Genomic DNA, 20,445 nt, shown 5'->3' on the forward strand with positions numbered 1-20,445 from the left:
CTCAAGTAACTGCCCCCTACAATCCAAATGTCTAAAAGTACAAACAAAAGGAGTAGATGTCTCTCCACCCACTTACTGTTAAAATAACAGCTCTGACAAAAAATAACAAGCAGTGAAGCTGTTCACTCACAAAGACTTTCAGAAGTGTTTCTGGAACTCTCTTTACTTTTACTAGACAATCTTGGATGCTTTAAAGAAGTGCAGAGTGGGGGCCCTAAGGCTCAATAATTGTTTTTTGATCTTGTCAATCACACAGAGGGAATTCTCTGATAGTGTATGTAACATTGCATTGTTGAATTATTTCTACAAAGTAGCACATTTCTTTGAAGTTAACCAATCAGTTTACAGACCTGTCGCTAGCTAATTACGCAGCCATCAATCATCCATTATCTTCTGCTTATCCAAAATTGTCTTCCAGTGGCAGTAGGCTAAGCAGGGCACTCCAGATGTCCTCCTCCCCAGCAGCAATTTCCAGCTGCTCCTGGAAGAAGCCCAAGGCATGCCCAAACCAGATAAGATATATAATCTCTCCAGTAGCTTCTGGAGATACCCGGAGGTCTCTTCCAAGTTGGACTTGCCTGGTAAACCTCCATAGGGAGGCACCCAGGAGGCATCTTATCCAGATGCCCGAAACGCCTCAACTGGCTCCTTTCAACACAAAGGAGCAGCAGGTCTACTCCCGGCTCTCTCCAGATGTCACCCTATCTCTGTGGAAGAAAGTCATCTCAGCCACTTTGCAATCGAGGCTACAACAGCCACATTACTGCTGACACCTCACCAACGAAGCAAGTTACTTAATTAGCTCATATATTGCACCATGTATTTATGATCACACGATAAAAAGCTGCAATTAAAGAACCATACATTTTAGGCGATGGAGGACGTTAAAAAACAAAACAGAAAAACGGGCCTGCTATATCATTGGTTTTTTGTTATTTTACACCGGTGATGTGTTTTTATCTTTTAATCACATACCCACAAAATGTGTTTAAAATGACATCAATAAAAATAAAGTGTCATCATTTAAGGTGTTCTGTGAAGTTTTTCTGTAGATAAAAGCTGTTTTCATTGTGTGTAGCACTCGGTGCATTTCTTTCCTCGTGAAACATTTCCAAAGCTAATTTCTCTTAAAGTTGAATCCCACTTTTTTTTTCTTTATCACTTTGCTCTTTGGCTTGGTTTTCACATTACTGTGCAGCTGCTGTGCAATAGTGTGAAACCACTTGGTGTACTTTTCATCAGAATTCCATTGTATATTTATGTGCATGCATAAGACAAAAAAAAGAAACAAAAAGTAAATATTTGAGCCTAAAACTGCTCTACAGCTCAACTGGAGATCAAACACTCTTTGAAGATCTTTCTGTTTGCATGTTTTTGGTTTTGGTTCTTGTTTTTGTAAATGTAACAATAGGTAAAATGATCATTTCATGTTCGCACTGGCTGAAAAGTTCTGCTTCTTGAAATTCGTACAATTAACTCTTGGTTTAATCACCAGAGACCCTTCAAATGTAGCGCTGAGTTAAAAAGGAAGCCCTTTAACCTCATCCAAAGGCATAACTGCCAGACTCTATTAGCAATGTCTATATTTTATTATATTTGCAGTCCAGCATGCAGAATCTGCATTCAGAACGGCTCACATCTCGAGGCAACCATCTTCTGAGCCAGGGCAAAGGCCAAGAAAGGTGATCATGCTTGTGCATGTGTGTATAGTGGAAATATTGAGTGGATGAGAAACTAAGGTCCAGATAGTGTTGAATTTATGAGCAACCCCTGCCTGGATAAAATTAAGTATGCTTGTGTGGTTTCAACAAAACTGAAAACAGAGTCTTCTGCTTCACCTTTCTCCATTCCCACCCTGCCTTCTGTTTCTTGAAATTCTTCTTTGTGGAGACCTCTGCTTCCACTTCAAAGAATGATCTGTTTTCTTTCTTCTTCTTTAACCCTGGCTTTAAGAAGGGAAAAAGAAACAACTTCCATTAATGAGTAACAACCCTTGTGATTGAGCGTCACATATAATTTGTTGTTTGGGTAATACAAACCAGTTTGTGGTAGGACACAGTAATGATAAATGGGATTATCCTTAACAAAAACGCTATCACTGGCGGTGGTACAAAGGCCTTTCAGTAAATTCTCAATTTGAGGATCTAACACTGCCCTTGAATTGTTTAGGCACAACTGGGACTGGTGGAGGAATTAATTTCAGATATTACCAAACAGCAGGGTACACAGCTCCCAGGGCACTGCAGACAAAATCTTTCATCCCTGTTAAAAAAAAAATTGAATGGGGATTTAAGGAGAACACAGATAATTCAATCTTTATCAGCGGCAAGCCACAATGAAATGTTAAGTTTCCATGGGATCCTCTTACCTCAAAGGAGGACTCCGGAATGAAAGTACAACACATCTGAAGCATCTCCCTCCTGCTCTTGAGCAAAAGAGTAAAACACATGCACAGACACAGACACACACACACACACACATTCTCTCTGAGACACAAACACGGAACATAAAAGGTTCTCATCAACATATCAAAGCTCGTACTTCCTGTTCAACATGCTATATGCGAACCCAGTGGATGCCAATGAGTCAACGTAGCTACACATCATTTTATATATATATAATATATATGTGTGTGTGTGTGTTGCACTGACAGCTCCTGCAAAAGCAGACAGTAACAGATCGAGATAACTCTCAAGTGTCAGATATACATGCACATACACACAAACGTGGACATGTTTGGCATTCTGCTATGTAAGCAACCACCTCTCTATCTCTTTCTCCCTCTCTTTCTTCCTATCTCTCTCAGCCACATATGTGAGAGAAAGTTTTAAAGGAAGAGATAGCGCAGAAAGGAGTGAAACGAACAACTCTGGCTTAGTAATGTCAACTCAAACTCCACGAGATACCCAATAACGGCACATAGATACTCTTGCAGAAAAGCTCCACTCCAGCATTAAAGTTGTCAACACATACTAATCCACCAGTTTGGAGACTGTTACAATGGGTCAATATGCAATTTGAGGCAGGTTGACAGAGAACATTGGATTGATTGATTTTGACCTTTTCCTTGACAGTACCCGCTGTACACATTCTCTACAAAATAATGAAAAGTGTTGAAATCCTTATATCTTTAGCTTTTGCCTCTTTTCTTCTCCCAAATAAGCGCCTGTTGTTAATCCCACTCATACGTCTGGCTGGAGGTCTGCTCTCTCTGCTTTATCTTTAAGAGCAGGGGAGACAGACTCAGGGGGGTGATACCAACCGTATCGATTTGTGCAAACATGCAGACACACATACACACTCTTAACCATTTTTTTTAGAATCTGTGCACAACATGGCTATAATCAAAAAGCTATTCCTCCATCTAGTCTACTCCGCAAAGTGATATTACTCTCAGCTACATACTAGTTCTAAACTTGGTCATTGTAAAGATTCAACAGACTCCAATGAATTTTAGTTAAAATATGGTTAAAAGTAGGGATGCAACGATACCAATTTTTTCAAACTGATACGATACCGATACTTGGATCGGAGTACTTGCCGATACAGATTACAAAAAACGATACTTCTACCACACACACACACACAAATACAATTAATTGGAAGACAGGTTTTATTATATTCCCTGCCGATAAAAAATAAAATCTTAATAAAAATGACCACAAAAAAATTTCAAGTGAAAAATAAGCACTTCTGTTAAATTATTGCAGAGTCTCCACATTGTAATTTTACAAAATATCACTGAACTATTGGCACTGTCTCGAGCTTTCAGAATAATAAATAAACACTTCTGTTTGGAATAAAATAAATACAAATTAGGTTTGCGAATAAAAGAAACTTTTAAATGATTGCAGAGTGTCCATATTGTAAACAAACAAAATAATTATTATTATATAAATAATAAAATATAAAAAAATTATAAAATAAATAATAAATGAAAATAATAATTGGCCCCCTAGTGGCCAATCTAAAAAACTACAACAGAAATGACAAGCCACCCTCTGATTAATGAAATAAGTTGGTATCGGTTAACTTTTACGAGTATGAGTACACACACATTTTACAGTATCGGCCCCGATACTGTAAAATGTCCCGATGCATCCCTAGTTAAAAGTGGAGTCCCACATGATGGACTCTACTGACTTTTGTTGATCTTTTTACTTCAAACTCGTGGCTTTGCTTCAAAATAACTCTCAAAACAGCTGTTTAATGGAATACCATGAAATCTGATGCAGACTTTTATGTTTGATTCTGACAGACGTTCTGTGAAGGCTTTATGGGGACTTCTTCTTATATTTTGCAGACACTAAGCTAAAGGGTAGAACAAACGAGAGGAGCCACCTTACAGAATGTTCCCTGTCTTTTTGATATTGGTTGTAATGACACTAGATAATGGGCATTATCTTTGAGTTAATCAGCAAGCTAAACTGCAAAAGACAGACATATGCTAATGTGATCGTTGTGTTCCTGCGTTGTGTCTGCCAGGAGGCGATCAGCCAAGACGCAGCCGCACCCGTCCCTGCTCCCTGGATGGGAGCGGCTAGTGCCCGGCAGGTTCCTGCGACTTGCTCAGCCGGAAGTCGTGGAGGAGCCGCGCGAGTGGCTGCTCCAGCCGGGAGCAGTGGAGGAGCCGTTGCTGGAACCGGGGCTGGGGGTGCTGACAGTCCGGGCCAATAAGGTGAAAGGATGGCAAAATAAACTTGATAGGGATCAAATTGAGCCAATAGAAAATAAGTTTAGCAAAACAAAGCAAATAAGCTATACTGAATTATTAAAAAAAAATAGATTAGGCAGAAAAGGAAAAAAATAACTGTGGAAACTCAATTCCACTGGGCAACACACAGATACCCCATTCACCTGACGGCAAGTACACAGAGACCAAAACTGTGACCAGTGGTGACCATTGCATGTGTAACAACTTCAGAAGCAGCATACCACTGCCCACTTTCAACAACATTTTATTTTTTTAAAATTTATTTTGCATCTTAATGTCTCTCAACACTGGAAAACCTACAAATTACATCTACAGTAGCTGCTGGGCCATGGAAACCCATGCCATAAATGCCCCACAATTTTTTGTGCAGTTGTTAATAACAGAGGAAGTTTGGAACTGATTCAGCAAAGCATTAGGAACTTGTAGGTACCTCAGCACTCAGTGGCCCCACTCTGCCGAATATTACAGGATTAACACTCAAATTCAGTAAGATCTTTAGAATGTATTTTTGTCTACATAGACTAGCAAACCCTAAACAGATATCAACATGTTGGTATTGTCACTGTGCGGAAATTAATATGTTTCTAAAATTTGAAAAAATATCATGTTGAATCATTTTTAGTCCGTGTTATGGTACTGCTTCAGCTCTGGTGATGTGTTGGTGTCTTGTAAGCCTATTTGGGACATTTGTCTTTATGCATGACACAATAATAAAATAAATTGGCGTGTTAGGATGCTGTCACTAGCCTCACACTAACATGGCCGTAAACATAAGAAAGATGCGACCTCAAAACTGGTTCCGAATGCTGTCAGCACCAAAAACATAGAAACTGCACCCCGCCAATCCCTAGCTGAAGTGACCCCCCTGTTTTGTTGAGAAATGTGAGAGATCAAACACATTTCAAGCTGATGCTACCTCTTATTGGTGCATTGAAGGGTATAATACCCGTTTGGGAGGGTCATAATTCAAAAAGTCACAACATCCTTTTCCCTTCAGATTGGATGAGGGGAGAAAAAATCCCTTCAGAGAAGCAGCAGAAGCTCCCATATCAATCCATCAAACCAAAAAGTAGTAAAATGGCACTCCTAAATGAAATTCTCTTGTCTTGCGCTGAGCTCAACTTGAAAAGGCCAGTCACATGAGGGTTTAAATAGATATCTATTTTCTGGGCTGAAAATCAAACTGGCCATCATTCTGTCCTGCATCACCTCTCTCTTGGGGGCTTGTCACATTTATAACATGTAGTCATTTTCTCAGCTGTCAAACCATGCTCTTACCAAGCTCGGTCCCCCAACCCATGCTGTCAGCTCCTAATTCTAATCGGCTCAAACGTCTGTGTGTGCACAAGTATAGTTTTTGAGAAATGTCTTTGGAATTGTAAGGGGATTCATTTCTTTTTTTTATTTTTTAATATTCCGTGTGAGTGTGTGCACTTAAATGTGTGTAATATAAGGATCTGGACAAAGGTGGCATAGCAAAGTAGGTCATGACAGAGGTTAGTACTGCATTAGCAACTGTCACCGGTACGACATGAGAGTTCAGACGCCAGGGCAGCCCTCACCCTCTCACTCACAGTATAGACACACACACACACACACACTCTAACCAAGGATTTTTGAAACTCTGTGGCGTTCTGTCATGGATCTGAGCCAGCAGGCCGTGACACACATGGAGGGCAGTGTCTGGAACAGGAGGACGTGTCCAGTCTGTCTTTTGTGTGTCTGCACACACATGCATGACACAATGTTTGGATATGACGGGGGCTTTTGACCTGCCAGAATCCAAACTCTTTGCCCTTGCCAAACAATTTTTTTTTGGACACTTTTTTTTTTTTTCCTTATTTGGCCTGGAGTCGTTTTAAATAGAAGTTGCTCAATATTCAAAGATTTGCTCCATTAAAGTACAGATGAATCCTCGCGAAAGGCTTTGCATCAGTATCTGCTTCTCAGGGTTGACTTATGGAAATCTCTCTCATTACTTCTGCCTTCTATGGTTCAAAATCTCACATAAAAATATAATGATCCAAGCTGTTTCTGTTGTCTGCTGTGTCAGTCAACGATTTTTTTAATGTTCTAAGTCTCTTCAGTTTCCATCCTCAGAAAGTCTGGGATAATTATGGGAGTAAAAAGGCTCCCTATCAGAGCAGATTAACAACATCTCACTAGCCTGAACTCCTCACTCCCTTTTATCTCCTCAAACACAGTAGAAGAGAAGAGGAGTTGCGTAACTCCCACCTTAGGGACCCAGCCGACTTTCCACCCAACTTTTGTCTGTCTCTGCATGTCTAGGGCATCTGCTAGTTCTAAGCTGTTTGATGTGCATGTTTGAAGCAGCCATGCGATCGGGGAGGAAAGGATGTGTCTGTTGTTCGCAGCTCTTGCCGCTTTGCTCTGATCCCTCAAGGAACGAGTTTCAAAGCATGGCAAAGTTGGACCTTTCCTGGTTCTGCATTTAACACCTCGATTCGCAGAGCTAAGGTGCTGTATAGCTTCCCTCCTAACCCACTGTTTAAGGATTCCTCAGAAGACCCTCCCTTCTTTAATGTCATTTAGTTAGAACGTCTCTTTTGTCGAAATGTGTTTCAAATTATTTCTGAGGTCCCTAAAAGCCATGTTAGCACACAGAGCCCTTAATGTGAGGTTCTTTTTAGAGATGGCACGATACCACTTTTTTATGTCCGATACCGATATCATAAATTTGGATATCTGGATATCTGCCGATACCGATATGAATCCGATATAGTGTTTTTTAATATCTTGCTGCATTTTGTATAAGTCTATACTCAAGTTTAAATAAATAACAACACTAAAGCTATTCTGTTATACCTGTTATACGGCCCCCCTAGCTAAACTTTGCTAGATCCGCCCCTGCACAGTTACGAGCCGTCAGCTGCATAGAAAAGGATCCTGGTGTAGAAAGTAATATTAAATAAATTCTAACAACAGCTTATCAAGCTTAAACGTGCTGCTGTTGTTTAGCCGCTGGTTTCCTCTTTCTGGTGCAAAGTGGGCCAAAAACAAACAAGAGAGACGGACTCGCAACAGAAAAGCCGATCAGCTGATCATTGATCAGTTTCACGTTTGAAGTAGCAGCAGGAGAGAGAGAGAGAGAGAGGCAGCCGCTCCATATATTGGTTGTTAATCTTAACGTGGGAATGCTTTACAAACATTCAGAGATGAACTTACACACTTGCTTTACTTCTCTCTGGGAAAACGTCCTAGGAGATGAAATGCTGGTTTGGTAGCACACAGCCGCTCTATCACGTGATGCACACTGCTGCAAGTGCTACGGTTATGAGCCGGGTTACGCCTTGTAGCAAGTTTTGTGAGGTGCTTTTTTGATATTTAATGGATCGATTACATTTTTTATTTCTCGCCGATATCCGATCCAGGAATTTGGGTCAGTATCGGACCGATACCGATACCTAATATCTGATCGGTCCATCTCTAGTTCTTTTACTGATTAAAAGAATATTAGATCATGTCAGCCATGAAAAAAAATTAATTACATATTCAAAATGGTAAAAACCGGCAAGATTTTTTCTGTCTACTCATTAGAAACAGCTTTCATTCCCCTTGTGGAAAATAAATGAACAACAAGTTGAACTTTGGGTTAATTAGTCTCTGGCAGTTGGTGAAAAACATGTGGAAGATTTTCCAGGCTGTAGCTGTCTTGCTTATTTCTATTAAAACACAAGTATAGGCCATATGAATCAGCGGTCAAATGTGAGCATAACCTGTGTTTGTGCAGTGTAAATTAAATTATAACATTTCTACCGCACAAACAGTTCTTAATCTTGCTTTTCCCTTGTTTGACAGTACAATAGCTAATAAGAGATCATTCCTGTTTTTATCATTTCCTTTAGGAGCTCCCGCTCCTTCTGCTATTCATAAGGGAAAAGCAGCACAGAACTCCTTTAAATAAAAATAACCAAAGCAAAAACAAAATCTTTGATTGAACACATGTGCTTTCAGGATAAAAACTAATTACCAGCATCAGATTTACCTAACATGAATCAATTAGATGTACACAGAGAAGAAATACTAAGACTTATGGATGCTTTCTTGAGTGGAATGAGAAATCACTGCACATTAAATAACATGATTAAGCATCTTTTGCAGGATTGATCTATGGAGAAACATTAATAGAGGACAAATTCTGCTTCGGTTGTCACTGTTGTATTTGTTGTGTTTGTGTATGCTTTTGGACTATAGCATTAATAACATAAGCATAAATGCCCATGGCCCATTAGAGCTGGAAACATAATCTATAAATCTGTCTTTGGAACTGAAAAAGAATAGTTACAAAAGGCTTAAATAAGTAACAATGTTACAAAGAAAAATTGTACAGATATTGCTGTTAAGAATATTTATTTATTTTAACAAGGCAAGTCATGTGAATGAAACAGTGTTGGAAGTGCTACCAGGTATCTTTTATTCATAAATCCCATTTTACATTGTACATTTAGGCACTTTGTTGCTAGCAGCCTATCACAAAAATACATAAATTGTTCCCATTTCTTTAAAATACAAAAGGTTGTATACACACACACATATACATACATATATATGATACATATATATAAGTATTCACTTCTTAGTATTATTCAGTCCTCAACAACAAACAACAAGTTTTAGTACTTGAAATGTAGGTAGGATGACAAGAATTCAGTCATTTTTAGTTTTAAAGTTTTTAAGAGATTTCTATAATATTTGTGCGTGTGTGTCTTTTGCATTGTGATATGGGGATAAAGGCACGAATATAATACAATATAACTTTTTTCTCAACTAAATAAAAACGCCCATGTGAACTTGCATATGTACATCTGTAACTTGGACTTGAATGACGCAAACATTGTTCACATGAGTCCTATGTGACAGTACCTAAAAACACCAGCAGTGGTCACTGGCAAACTTGGAAGTCCATGGCTCTTGTGATCAGAACATGGCATATGGTGTTTGTCTGTCATCCTGTTACCAGAGCAAGTCAGGACAACACACAGCAGGGGTTGAGTTGGGCATCGCTGGATGTCTGCCTTCTCAACTATATCCCGTTATTGCAGGTCCACACTCCGTTAAATGACGTAGTGCGACTGAAGAGCAGATCAGCATGCTTACGGGTCAGGGTTTTAATGAGAGGACCTTAGGGTTTTCCGCTGAGGCTGACAAAAGCCAGGTGGAGAGTTATTAAGGGGCAAAGGTAGCCAAGTAGAGATGTTCTCTACCAGTATAGCCCTATAGGCCTAGGCCCTTTTCATCTTTAACCACCAGCTGCTCTGCTGCACTCAGGCCTCAAACACAGGTAAGGAAGTTTCTCTGTATTCCCTCAAGATTTTCACTGTTAAAATTTATGTGTATAATAACCAGGATGAAAATAAAGTGTGGGCAGAATCTATAATTCAACCCATCTACTGTGCCAAGGAGCCTGGCACAAGGCCAAGAGGAATAGAGGAGTGGCGGACCCGATAGAGTGTTCTGCCAATGCTGTAATGTCTGGCACAGGTGCATTGTTAAAGACACTGTTAAAATGATTTATTTTCAATCCAATAATCTGCAGTACATTATATGATGTCCACAAAAGGTCTATATAGTTTCTAAATGACTGCTAAATATGTTTTTCACCTTGAAACAGAAGCTGAACTTCAAACGTGCAAGAATATCCATCACAAATGGGATTTAACTAATATCACTTCTGTAATACTGGACAAATCATCTCCACTCTTGAGCACTGTAACTGCTAAGCTGGACAGCAAGGTGTGGGCTGACCTTGAGGATACACTGACAGTATCCACGTTGGTGATTCTGGGGCATATTCTTTCTAGCTTTGATGGGGCCATCATGAAATCTGGCTCAACTGGGGATAAAAGTAAAGCAAACGGACTGAGAACAAAATCAATTTTCAATCTACTTCAACAGAGGCTGTGCAGAAATGACATTAGGCTCAACTTTGGGTGACTGAAATCTAAAAAAACTAAAAAGGAAAAAAAAAATATACCTATGAAACTTAGAACATTACAAAAATATTACATTTTTAGGGATGATTTTCTATTTAGAAAGATTATCACTATATGTTGCATTAGACTTGTAAAAAACAGAGTGAAGACCAAGTGCGTCATCAAGATGTAACATTTGAAATGATCCTCTTTTCTCAAACACTGAAAATTTGGAGAATACGACTCTTCCACAGACCTTCTTTTTCACATGGCATTTCCATCAAAGAATGCGGTATTAGCTTTTCCCCCCCCCCTCTCCCTCCTTTCTAAATTTTGAGTTGGGGTATTGCCGTGTGCCTCATCTTTGCAGCTATTAGGTAGAATCTCACAAGAAGTTATTAACAGAAAATGCCAGGAAAAGTCATCATTCGGCATCACTTCATGCTCTTTCACTCCTCCAAACCTTCAGGCATTATGTATTGATAACTGAATTCACTTTTACACTTTTCTTTGAAACCCAACACAATAAAAATCTGAATAGCTTTCAAATGTTTGTGTATGAAGTCCTCTTTTCGTCCTTTGTTCAAGCGGTCTCCCTCGTATGGCCAGGGTATCATGGGCAGTGTCCATGCTGTTACTGCTGATGCTCTGCTCTCCAGGGGGGTCTTCGGTCCCCCTCAGGCATCTGTGTGGTTCCCACCTGGTGGACGCCCTCTACTTTGTGTGTGGAGAAAGGGGTTTTTTCTACAATCCGAGCCGGACCCACAAGCGTGATGTGGAACATCTGCTCGGTAAGACCACCGTTCTGCTTTTTTCTTTTTTGACTTGCGTAAAATAAGCTCTAATTGTCCCCTTGATGGTGGGAGTTCAGAAAGGAACAGCATGACATCACCCCAAGACCCCAGTTGTGCTTTGTGTGTCTAGTCTCTGAACACAGTGTTCAAAGTTCAGACTCAGTCTAATGAAAATGCTAAATTGGATGCTAGCTGGAAGAAAAATGTTTAGGAACAACATGTTGAAAACTTTACAGAAGTATATCAATGTATTGAGTCATCATTAGTGTGCAAAGCCTAACTCCAGGCTCCTCTGAGTTCAGTGGTGTAGCCAGGCTTGTGGTTTGTAGCTTTCAACATCTTTGCTGTGACAAAACCAGTTGATCAAAATAGTGAAATCCCTAAATTATTCATTGTTATTTCTAGAAACTTTTTTGGATCTTCTGCATCAAATGCTCTTTTGATGTTTCGACATTAACATTAGGGGTGTAAGCTATGATATGCCTCCGTTAGCGCTCCATCATATCTCCTCTTGAAGTACAGACTAACAAGACTAAATGGATTGGGGAGATCAGATTAACTAGCCATTAAGTCTCCATTAAAGTGTGAACAGTAAATGGTATTTTGCGGAACTGGAGATTTGCACAGCAGCATCAGGACTTAACACAGGGCTGTGGAAACTTTCTCCACTTCAAAGGGTTCCTGTCTAAAAGGGCCAGACAGGACCAGCGACTGTGGAGGGCTTTGTCGGGCCGCGACGAGCCTAAAGTGAAGAGAGGGATCGTGGAACAGTGCTGCCACAAGCCGTGCAGCATTTACCACCTGGAGGGCTACTGCGACTGACTCGCCACTTCAGGAGCACCACTCATAGCCTGTAAAAAGGTCCCGAAGTCAATTTCTGGCCTGATACTTGCTGGCTATGTCTTATCAACTGAAGGAAATAAAGCTTCCTGACCCATAACCCAAGGCTCTTCTCTGCAAAGATGTGAATTTGTGTGTTTTTTTTGTCGCTCATATATAGTGCAGCTGAAACATGGGCTGCGGTAGCCTTTTGCTGTACTCCAACCTGTGGCTGCAGTCCTAGAGTGCTCTCTTCTGGCTGAGGATAGACATGGCCAAAATGATCCAAATGAGAGAGAGAGAAAAAAAAAAAAAAGCTCCTTATAAAGCATTTCTACACCTAGCATTTGAATAAGTCTCAAGAACGATTGGGCGCAAGAAGAGTATTAAAATTTGTCTTTATTTACAGAATAAGACAGATTTATTAAGAGCTTTTCCCCATGAGATAATTACTACAACCCTAAGAATAATTAAAAAGATTAAAATTCAGTTAGCAAAATGCACCTTGGATTTTTAGCCAGTTACACTTTTGATCTCCAATTGTTAGCATCTAAGACTTTATTCCATCTTTTACCTCATTAAGTTTAAACAGTTTTTGTTAAAAAAAAAATAAAATAAAAATCCAAACACAAAATGTACACACTAAAACAAAAGGCTGTAAAACCTCAGTTTACACTCTCATAACTCACAGATACTAGATCTCAGAAAAGTCTCTTGGCAGCGCTGCTAGCAGAGTCCTAAAGCCTAAAGTCCATAATGGTTTCCTAACAAAACAAACAGAGAATCAGAGTTTTAAAAACACTTTAGGAGTTACATAAAAATGAGACTCATCCACAAAAAACAATTCTTATTTCATCCCATCATTCCTTCAAGGTTCTGGCCAGATGAAAGTGCTTACCGTCTTTAAGCGGCTCAGACGTTTCACTTTGCCTGTTCTCCTTATCATGTTGGAAAGCTTTGCTGGGGTCAAACCTGCGGCGAGGAGCACCGGGGAGCTTTGACTTCACTTGCTCCAGATCAGTCTTTAGCCAGCTCACCTGAGAGCGAAGCTTAGACACCTCCTACACACACACAGAAAGGGAAAATAAATAAAAAGAAGGTGGGGAGGGTGTAGTGTAGAGGCATGTTAGCTTGAGATGATGTCTGCGTTTTGGAAGGCAGGCAATTCTGCATCACATTTTACCTGTTTTAGAGAGATGTTCTCATCCTTCAGCTTCACCACGTGTTTGATCTTCTGCTTCTGGTTCTGGTGTCCCAGGAGGCGAGCGTAAGCGTCAGCCAGTTTGTTTAATTCCTCCTGGTTTGCCCCGTTCTCATTAAGTAGTGCATTTCGCTCTGCTGCAAAGGCATTGAGCTGTTCCTGCAGACACACATTAATTAGTTTTCACTATTATTCTGATAACTGTGTGTTCACAGAAATGTTATGACATCAACATTCATTTTGATTTGACCACTTGATGAATACACATCTCTACTCTTCAAATCTTCAACTTCTGGGGGGAAAAAAAGTCTTGCCTTTTAGTTGCTTAAAAGCACTTCAATCGGTAAGACTAGAAAAGTACTGTGCAAGTACTGCTCCATTCACCACTAAAAACCTCCACTTTTTTCCCCTCAATCACTTTTTTCACTAACTGTGCCTGTGAGCCATTTGATGCTGGGTGAATAGAGTAAAGTGGGATTATTAGAACTCTGGAGCTCCAAAGAGAGTGTGTAGAAGTACTGAAGCTGTTAATTGAGCTGAAGACAACTAAAAGACGGCCTGAACAGCAGAGGTGGGTGAGAAATATCTGCGGGTTCATATGTGGCAGTTTTATTTTGCTGGTAAGATAAACATAATGTGCATGCACCCTGTCAACTAAACCAATTAAACAAGGAGGGGTTTTGCTGTTATTAATCTAAAAATACTAATTAGTGCAGCTTTAATGAAAACGTGTGTGGGTTTCTATGAGTTGTCATAAAAATAAATCACAGACCTGGAAGGGCTTGACTTTGGCAAACAGCTCCTCATATTGTTTCTTCCAGTGCTCAGTCTCTGAACTTGAAGAACTTAAAAGAAAGTATACGATGAGTTAAAAATGCACAAATTGTAACAGCAGAAACCTCCGGAGGACACACAAAGATCAACCTCTCTCACCTCTTCTCTTGTGCTTCAGTTATTTGTCTTTGCAGTTCCTGCCGCTGCTCCTCCAACTCCCACTGCAGCATAACCTTCTCCTGAGTCAGTACTTCTACCTGCTCCCTTATAGCTCGTCTGTCTTGTTGCACCTCATCCAACTCACGCTGCAGAGCTTGTGTTTTCTCTTCTGCGAGGCCTAATTGAGCCTGGAAGCTCTCGCTTTCTTGCTCAACCTCAACCAGGCAAGACTGAAGCAGATTTCTGGCCTGCTCGGCCGTGCTAAGTTGATTTTCAAGATCCACCTTAGATTGGTCTCTGAGCTCTACCTGAGACAGTAGACCTTTCCTTTCCTCCTTTAATCTCTCGAGCTCAGTCTGTAGTCTGATCACCTCTGACCTTAGCTGCTGGTGGTCTTTCCTTTCAACCTCAGATGCTTCCTTCTCCTCCTGAAGGGCGATCTGAATTTTAACCTTCTCCTCTCTTTCTTGTTTGAGCTGTGTCATCATTTCCTCCTTTTCCCCACTGATTTCCTCCAGCAGTTTCTGGGCTTGTTCCCTCTCTTTTTGGAGCTCTCCCTCTTTTTTTCTGTTCAGCTGACTGATCTGAACAGCGAGGCTCGCCTCCGCCGCCTTCATCTCATCATCTTTTTGTGCAAGGCAAGCCTGCACCTCCAGCAACATTCTACAAAGTCAAAGAGAAAGGTAGAAAAGTGACAATTTTAGCAAAGGTAGAAAAAAAATCAAATTTAAAAAAAACAAAAACATTTTTTTAGGATACCTCAAAATCTGCTCGCTGGCTTTCACTCCAGCTAACTGTATCACCTGCTGCTCTTTTAACCATTCCCTGACTCTTTTGATCTCCTCCTCCTTCTGTTGAAACCCTGTGAGGATCACCTCCTTAATTTCAAGTTCTAGCTCCCTCTGCCTTTCCTTTGCTTCCTTTAAAGCCTCTCTGGTACTGAAAATTAAAACGAGCATCCCGTGAAGCCCACGCTCTGGCAGAAATCTACATTTAAAGCAAGTGCAAATCAAACTGGCTTTTCAAGAGACACATCCAAGAACCACAGACGCTCGAGCGCTCACCTTTCCAGCTCCGTGACAGTTTCTGCCATCTTGCTCAGGGACTTTGTGTGCGCCTCTTCAAGCACTCTCACAGCAGCTAAATGCTCCTCTTTCACAGCAGCCACGTCATTGCTTTTACTTAAAAATAAAACCAAAAAAAAAAAAAAAGACACATCGTCAGTCTACGTTCCTAAAACACCCAATTCACTGTAACAGTTGACAGAAGTATCAAAAATATACAAAATCAAATAGCAGTGGTCACATAATGCATCAAGTAACACTGCATTTAGAAAGAAAAATGAGACAGTTTTTCAAACTTTTTCTTCCTCAACTTCCTAAAAACATTAATAAATTAATAATACTGTATCTTTGGGTTTGGATTTTTTTTTTTTTTTTTTTTTTTTAAAAACACACACACACAAATAAATAAATAATGATATTGGAAGATATAGTGGAATAACTGTGCTCAGCAGGGGTTGTTGCGAGCACACATCTACGGTCTACGTAACGAGATGATCTGGGGTGAATACTTCAACTTCCATAAACTATTCGCTTCATGTTGCCTTATGAAAACCCGTCCACTGGGATTTCCTCCTGATGCCACTGACTATCAAAACTGGAGGGAGAGCTTACTGATGCTATTTGAAGAAAACTGGAGCTCTATGGGTTAACTTCAATTTTATGTAGTGTTAACGGAGTGAACCTGTACAAAAGTAAGTGGAATAATAGGACTTTCTGTTTTCTCATGAAACTGCTTCCTTAATTTCATTCCAATTATCTTGTCGGCTGCAGCGAATATTCTCGTGTTGCCAAACTTTTATTTGTGTTTGGTGCAAACAAACCATAAGAGAATTAGTTCATGGTATGGAATAACCTTGAGTCGTAATAAAATCTTCGCTTGCAGCCCTAGCTACAAGGTGCACATCATCAATATTATAGTGACGTAGCCCTCCAAACCTCTTACATTTACCAGACTCTCAAAAAAAAAAAAAAAAAAAAAAAAAAAACATGGTCACCAAGTGCCCTCCTTCCTTTATACACCAAGGATGAAGTCAGTACATTTGGAAACTTTAAATTGGTCTAAAACAGAGACAGTGACCCACTGACTCTGTCATGCTTGTGATGGACTGATGCACAGCAATTATTTTCTCCCCGCTTTATTTACAGTGCATGCCAGGACATGCTGCCAGTCTAGTGGGTCAAAAATAGTAACACATGGGCAGTGACACCCATCAGTTTGCTTGCTCACTTCTCCAAAAGTGCTTCTGTATCACTCAGCTGTCTCTCCAGCTCCTCATTTTCCTCCTGCAGCCTTTGGAGGGTCTCCCGACTCTCTGTCATTTCCTGATTCTTCTGCTCCTGTTCTTCCATAAGGGCAAGCTCTCCCAGGACCTCCTCCATCTCTTCCTTTAGCTGTCTGAACCGATTCTCAGAATCCTCTCGCTCCTGCTCCACTAGCACAGATAGGGAGTCCACTAATGACTGCAGGGAGAGGTGAAAAGACAAAAAAAGAAACAATAAGTTACAGCTTAAAAGTTACTGCACTGAGTTTTGGTTAACAAAAAACAACAGCAAACCCAACAGACAAGAAAAAGTGTGTCTCACCCTTTCCTTTGCCAGTTCCTCCGTAAGCTTGGCATGTTCTTCCTGGAGCTCAGTGCATCTCTTTGTCTCCTCTTTTTTAGCCTCCTTTAGCAAGCCCAGCTCCTTCTTCAACTCTTCCACCCTCCTTAGTCCCTCCTCCTGAGTCTTGCCTAAGATATATAAAAACAAGAACTTCACAAACCTGGAATTATTTTCTGTACCTTGAATAGCCAAAGCCACTGGCTCAGGATGAACATACTTCTCTCTTCCTCGGAGAACAGACACCTCTGTTCAAGATGCGCCACTCGCTCATCCAGCTCCCTCTCCGTTCTCCGGAGCACCTCCCTCAGTCTAGAAAGCTCTGCTTCCTGCTGGCGTACTGTCACTTGAGATTCTTGAACATCTTGGTTGGCTAACTTTATTTGTTCCTCCATGGCACTCATAGAAGACTTCAGCTCCTGCTCTTGTTCCTCCAACTTCTTTTCCATTTCCCATAAAGCATCCTTTGTTGACTGCAGCTCTTGCTGGAGTTTGCATACCACCTCCTCTTTTTGCCGCAGCGCATCTTGAGTGGTTTCAAGCTCAGAAACACACCGCTCTAGTTCGGACTCCAGCTGCCTGTGGAAAAATGACAAATGAACATATAAGACACGCAGTAAGGATAAATCTAATTAGATATACATTAAGCGTTTGCTCACTTTAGTTTCTCCACTTGGGAACCAGCAACAGTGTTCTGTGTCTTCTCTTGAATCTTCAAGCGGAGCTCCTATGGCCACAAAGATGGATTAAACATGACTTTCACAATTTATGAATAAAAGATGGGGGAAGACAAATTAATAAATACATATTTGCAGCATGTGGTAATGTAAATCTAGTTTATACCTGGTTTTCATCATTGGTTGCATCCAGGTATCCCTGCACTACACGGATCTCCTCCCTGAGCTCCCGTATCACAGCTGGCAGAGAATGCAACCATTAAAAAGAAACACAGTAAAGGTGATGCTACTTGCTTACTAATGTTATTCCCAAGTCAAAGATGGTGAAAATGTTCATTTGCCTTCCAGTTCAACTCAACAGACTTTGTGAAAAATCCAAAAGAAAACTCACCATGTAATCGAGCATTTTCGTTTTCCAGATCTTCATTCTGACTTTTTGTCACCTGATGGAGGTCCTCTAGAGAAAGATAACATCCCTAATTAGTTCACCTACACATTCTACATATGTAATAGATAGATATATAGTCATAAATCTTACCCAAGTCTTTATTCCTGTCCTTTAAAGCTGCGAGTGTAGCCCTTGCAGCTTGTAGGTCAGTTTCTAAAACTTTTATTTGGCCTTCAGTGTTAATCTGAAGTACACTAAATTCCTGAATAAAAAAAAAAAAAAAAAGACACAATTTATTACTGCACATGGGTTAATATTAAGATAGGATTTAACAAACTGAATGAATCATACCTGGTTTTTCACATCCAAAGTGTTCCTAGCTTCCATCAACTCCATGGTAAGGGAATTGATTCTCTTTTTTGTTGTATCAGCAGACACCTTGAAAAAACATAGATTTAAAAAAAAAAAAAAAAAACACCATTTAAGTCCAAACACACTCATGACGGTATTTCTAAATACAGTAAAGCCTAGATATCATCATACCTTGTTTTTTAGGAACTCGTTGACTTTCTTGAGTTCAGCTCGCTGTCTCTCAAGTGTGGTAACACTGGCAGTGAGCCCGGTCCTTTCCCTGATTGCAGCCAACAGCTTGGCCTCTACCTTCTTTAGCTCTTCTTCCAGGGCGAGTACCCGACGATCCTGCTCCCCACGCTGTTGCACCAGGGACCGGATCTGGGAAGAATCAAAACTCAAACTATCTTTCTGGTACAGGCACCAACAGGATGAACAGCAGCTTGAACACTTACTGGTGTACCAGTTCCACAGTAATAACTAAGGACACAAGCTACTGATTACAGAGGACTATCAATCTTTGAGGTGTACCTCCTTCTCCAGTAGTTTCTGCTGCTTCCTCTCCGCAGTCATGCCATTCCTATCTTTCTTTGCACTTGACCCTTCAGGCTAGTTTTTGACAAGGGAAAGACAAAGGAAACAAATATTGTATCTCTCAAGCAACTCTATGATCAGCAGGCTCTGCAGAGTGGCGTTAACAATAACATTAAACTCACAAGGACATCAAGCGACAGAGTCCTGCGGACAGGAGAAACTAAGGCATTTCTAGAAGGCGATGGTGGTGGCGGCGGCATAGCAGCTCCATCAGCTGAAGACACAAAAGAAAACCAGTGGTACTAACGTTGTGTTACCAGTTACACCATTTCCTGTAGCATTACATGTAGCAGAGCCACTCACCCGCTTTAGGAGGTTTGAATCGATCAGATTTGTCAAAGGATGCCGCTCCTCTCAGGTCCCCAGGTTTAATCTCATAGGACCCCGGAGGAGGGGCGCAACCTTCGAACAACAAAAAGACGTTAGCTGTAATGTCGATCACCGCAATCAACAGTGGTATCATAAACACCATCAGGTCTTTGTTATGTAAACAAATAACCACCTGTGGCTATGTTTTATTGATTCACATACGTTAAACAAGAAGCCTCGCTAACCAAATGTGCCTTAACGCTTGCTTAGCTTTAGCCAGCTAACATAAGCCATTTAACGTTAAGTGGTTGAATTTGGCAGCATGCTACAGCCGTTAGCTTTTTCTTACCTACGTGTTCGTTGAATCTCCTCAAAGGAGCTCGTGAAAAAGACATTTTATCCCACTGTATGTGACTAACTTTGAGTTTCTAGAAATGTCGCAAAGGCTGCAGTGCAGCTCTCACTGACAAGCAACGCTCCGCCGCTGAAATTTCAAAATAACGTCATGCGTAGATTTATCTGCCCGTGGCCAATAGGAATCCAGTCCCCATGACGCAGTTCCGGATATCGCGAGCGTCTTCTTTTCACAACACATTCAAATAGCCCTCAAGTTTACTTAAAAAGTGTAGTTTCGGATTTTGTGTAAATCCGTAACTGCAGAAATTATATATTTTACTTATTTTATACACCCATTGATGTACACCTGTACAGACTTAACATACTCGTTTTCGATTTGTTTTGTTTATTTGTTTTTGGGGGGAGGGGCTTCCCCAGGTCTTTTTAAATGGATTACCATGGACGCTTGTTTCTCCCATTGAAAAATAAAATACCATCCATAGCTCGATTTTTTTAAATAACTAAAAATCCCAAAATAATTAAAAACAGTTTAATTGGCATAAATTGCTAAGTAAAATAATTCTGTTTAATAGAATAGCAAAAGTCTACAAAGTCCAGTTTGGTCTTTGGTCGCTTAGCCATTTAAATCTGCTGTATTGGATCAAGGAGACATCTAAAACCTGCAGGACAGCGGCCCTCGAGGCCTGGAGTTCGAGACCCCTTATGGGTT

General features: G+C 40.5%; 2 protein-coding genes across 4 annotated transcripts; one reads left to right on the forward strand and one right to left on the reverse strand.

Annotated features, from left to right (window-relative positions):
- The first annotated feature begins 9,681 nt into the window (after window positions 1-9,681).
- Window positions 9,682-12,384, forward strand: insb (preproinsulin b). Its single transcript, XM_085136230.1, has 3 exons — window positions 9,682-10,016; window positions 11,236-11,438; window positions 12,118-12,384. The coding sequence occupies exons 2-3, from the start codon at window positions 11,249-11,251 to the stop codon at window positions 12,261-12,263; spliced, it is 336 nt and encodes a 111-aa protein (XP_084992356.1). The 5' UTR covers window positions 9,682-10,016; window positions 11,236-11,248; the 3' UTR covers window positions 12,264-12,384.
- Window positions 12,385-12,862: 478 nt separating this feature from the next.
- hmmr (hyaluronan-mediated motility receptor (RHAMM)) lies at window positions 12,863-20,009 on the reverse strand. Of its 3 annotated transcripts, XM_085136189.1 has the most exons (20): window positions 19,729-20,001; window positions 19,374-19,472; window positions 19,193-19,284; window positions 19,008-19,085; window positions 18,669-18,857; window positions 18,477-18,563; window positions 18,276-18,387; window positions 18,129-18,194; window positions 17,904-17,977; window positions 17,720-17,787; window positions 17,281-17,639; window positions 17,043-17,191; window positions 16,687-16,919; window positions 15,459-15,575; window positions 15,154-15,333; window positions 14,395-15,057; window positions 14,234-14,306; window positions 13,444-13,620; window positions 13,159-13,321; window positions 12,863-13,024 (listed from the first exon to the last, which is right to left on the reverse strand). In XM_085136189.1, the coding sequence occupies exons 1-20, from the start codon at window positions 19,772-19,774 to the stop codon at window positions 13,005-13,007; spliced, it is 3,045 nt and encodes a 1,014-aa protein (XP_084992315.1). In that variant the 5' UTR covers window positions 19,775-20,001; the 3' UTR covers window positions 12,863-13,004. The 3 variants fall into 3 exon arrangements, with proteins under 3 accessions (XP_084992315.1, XP_084992321.1, XP_084992307.1); XM_085136195.1 differs by lacking the exon at window positions 15,154-15,333 and having other exon boundaries at window positions 19,729-19,983; XM_085136181.1 differs by lacking the exon at window positions 12,863-13,024 and having other exon boundaries at window positions 13,106-13,321; window positions 19,729-20,009.
- Between the last annotated feature and the right edge of the window lie 436 nt (window positions 20,010-20,445).

Source organism: Neolamprologus multifasciatus, chromosome 2 (genome assembly GCF_963576455.1).
Source record: "Neolamprologus multifasciatus chromosome 2, fNeoMul1.2, whole genome shotgun sequence".
Taxonomy (NCBI): domain Eukaryota; kingdom Metazoa; phylum Chordata; class Actinopteri; order Cichliformes; family Cichlidae; genus Neolamprologus; species Neolamprologus multifasciatus.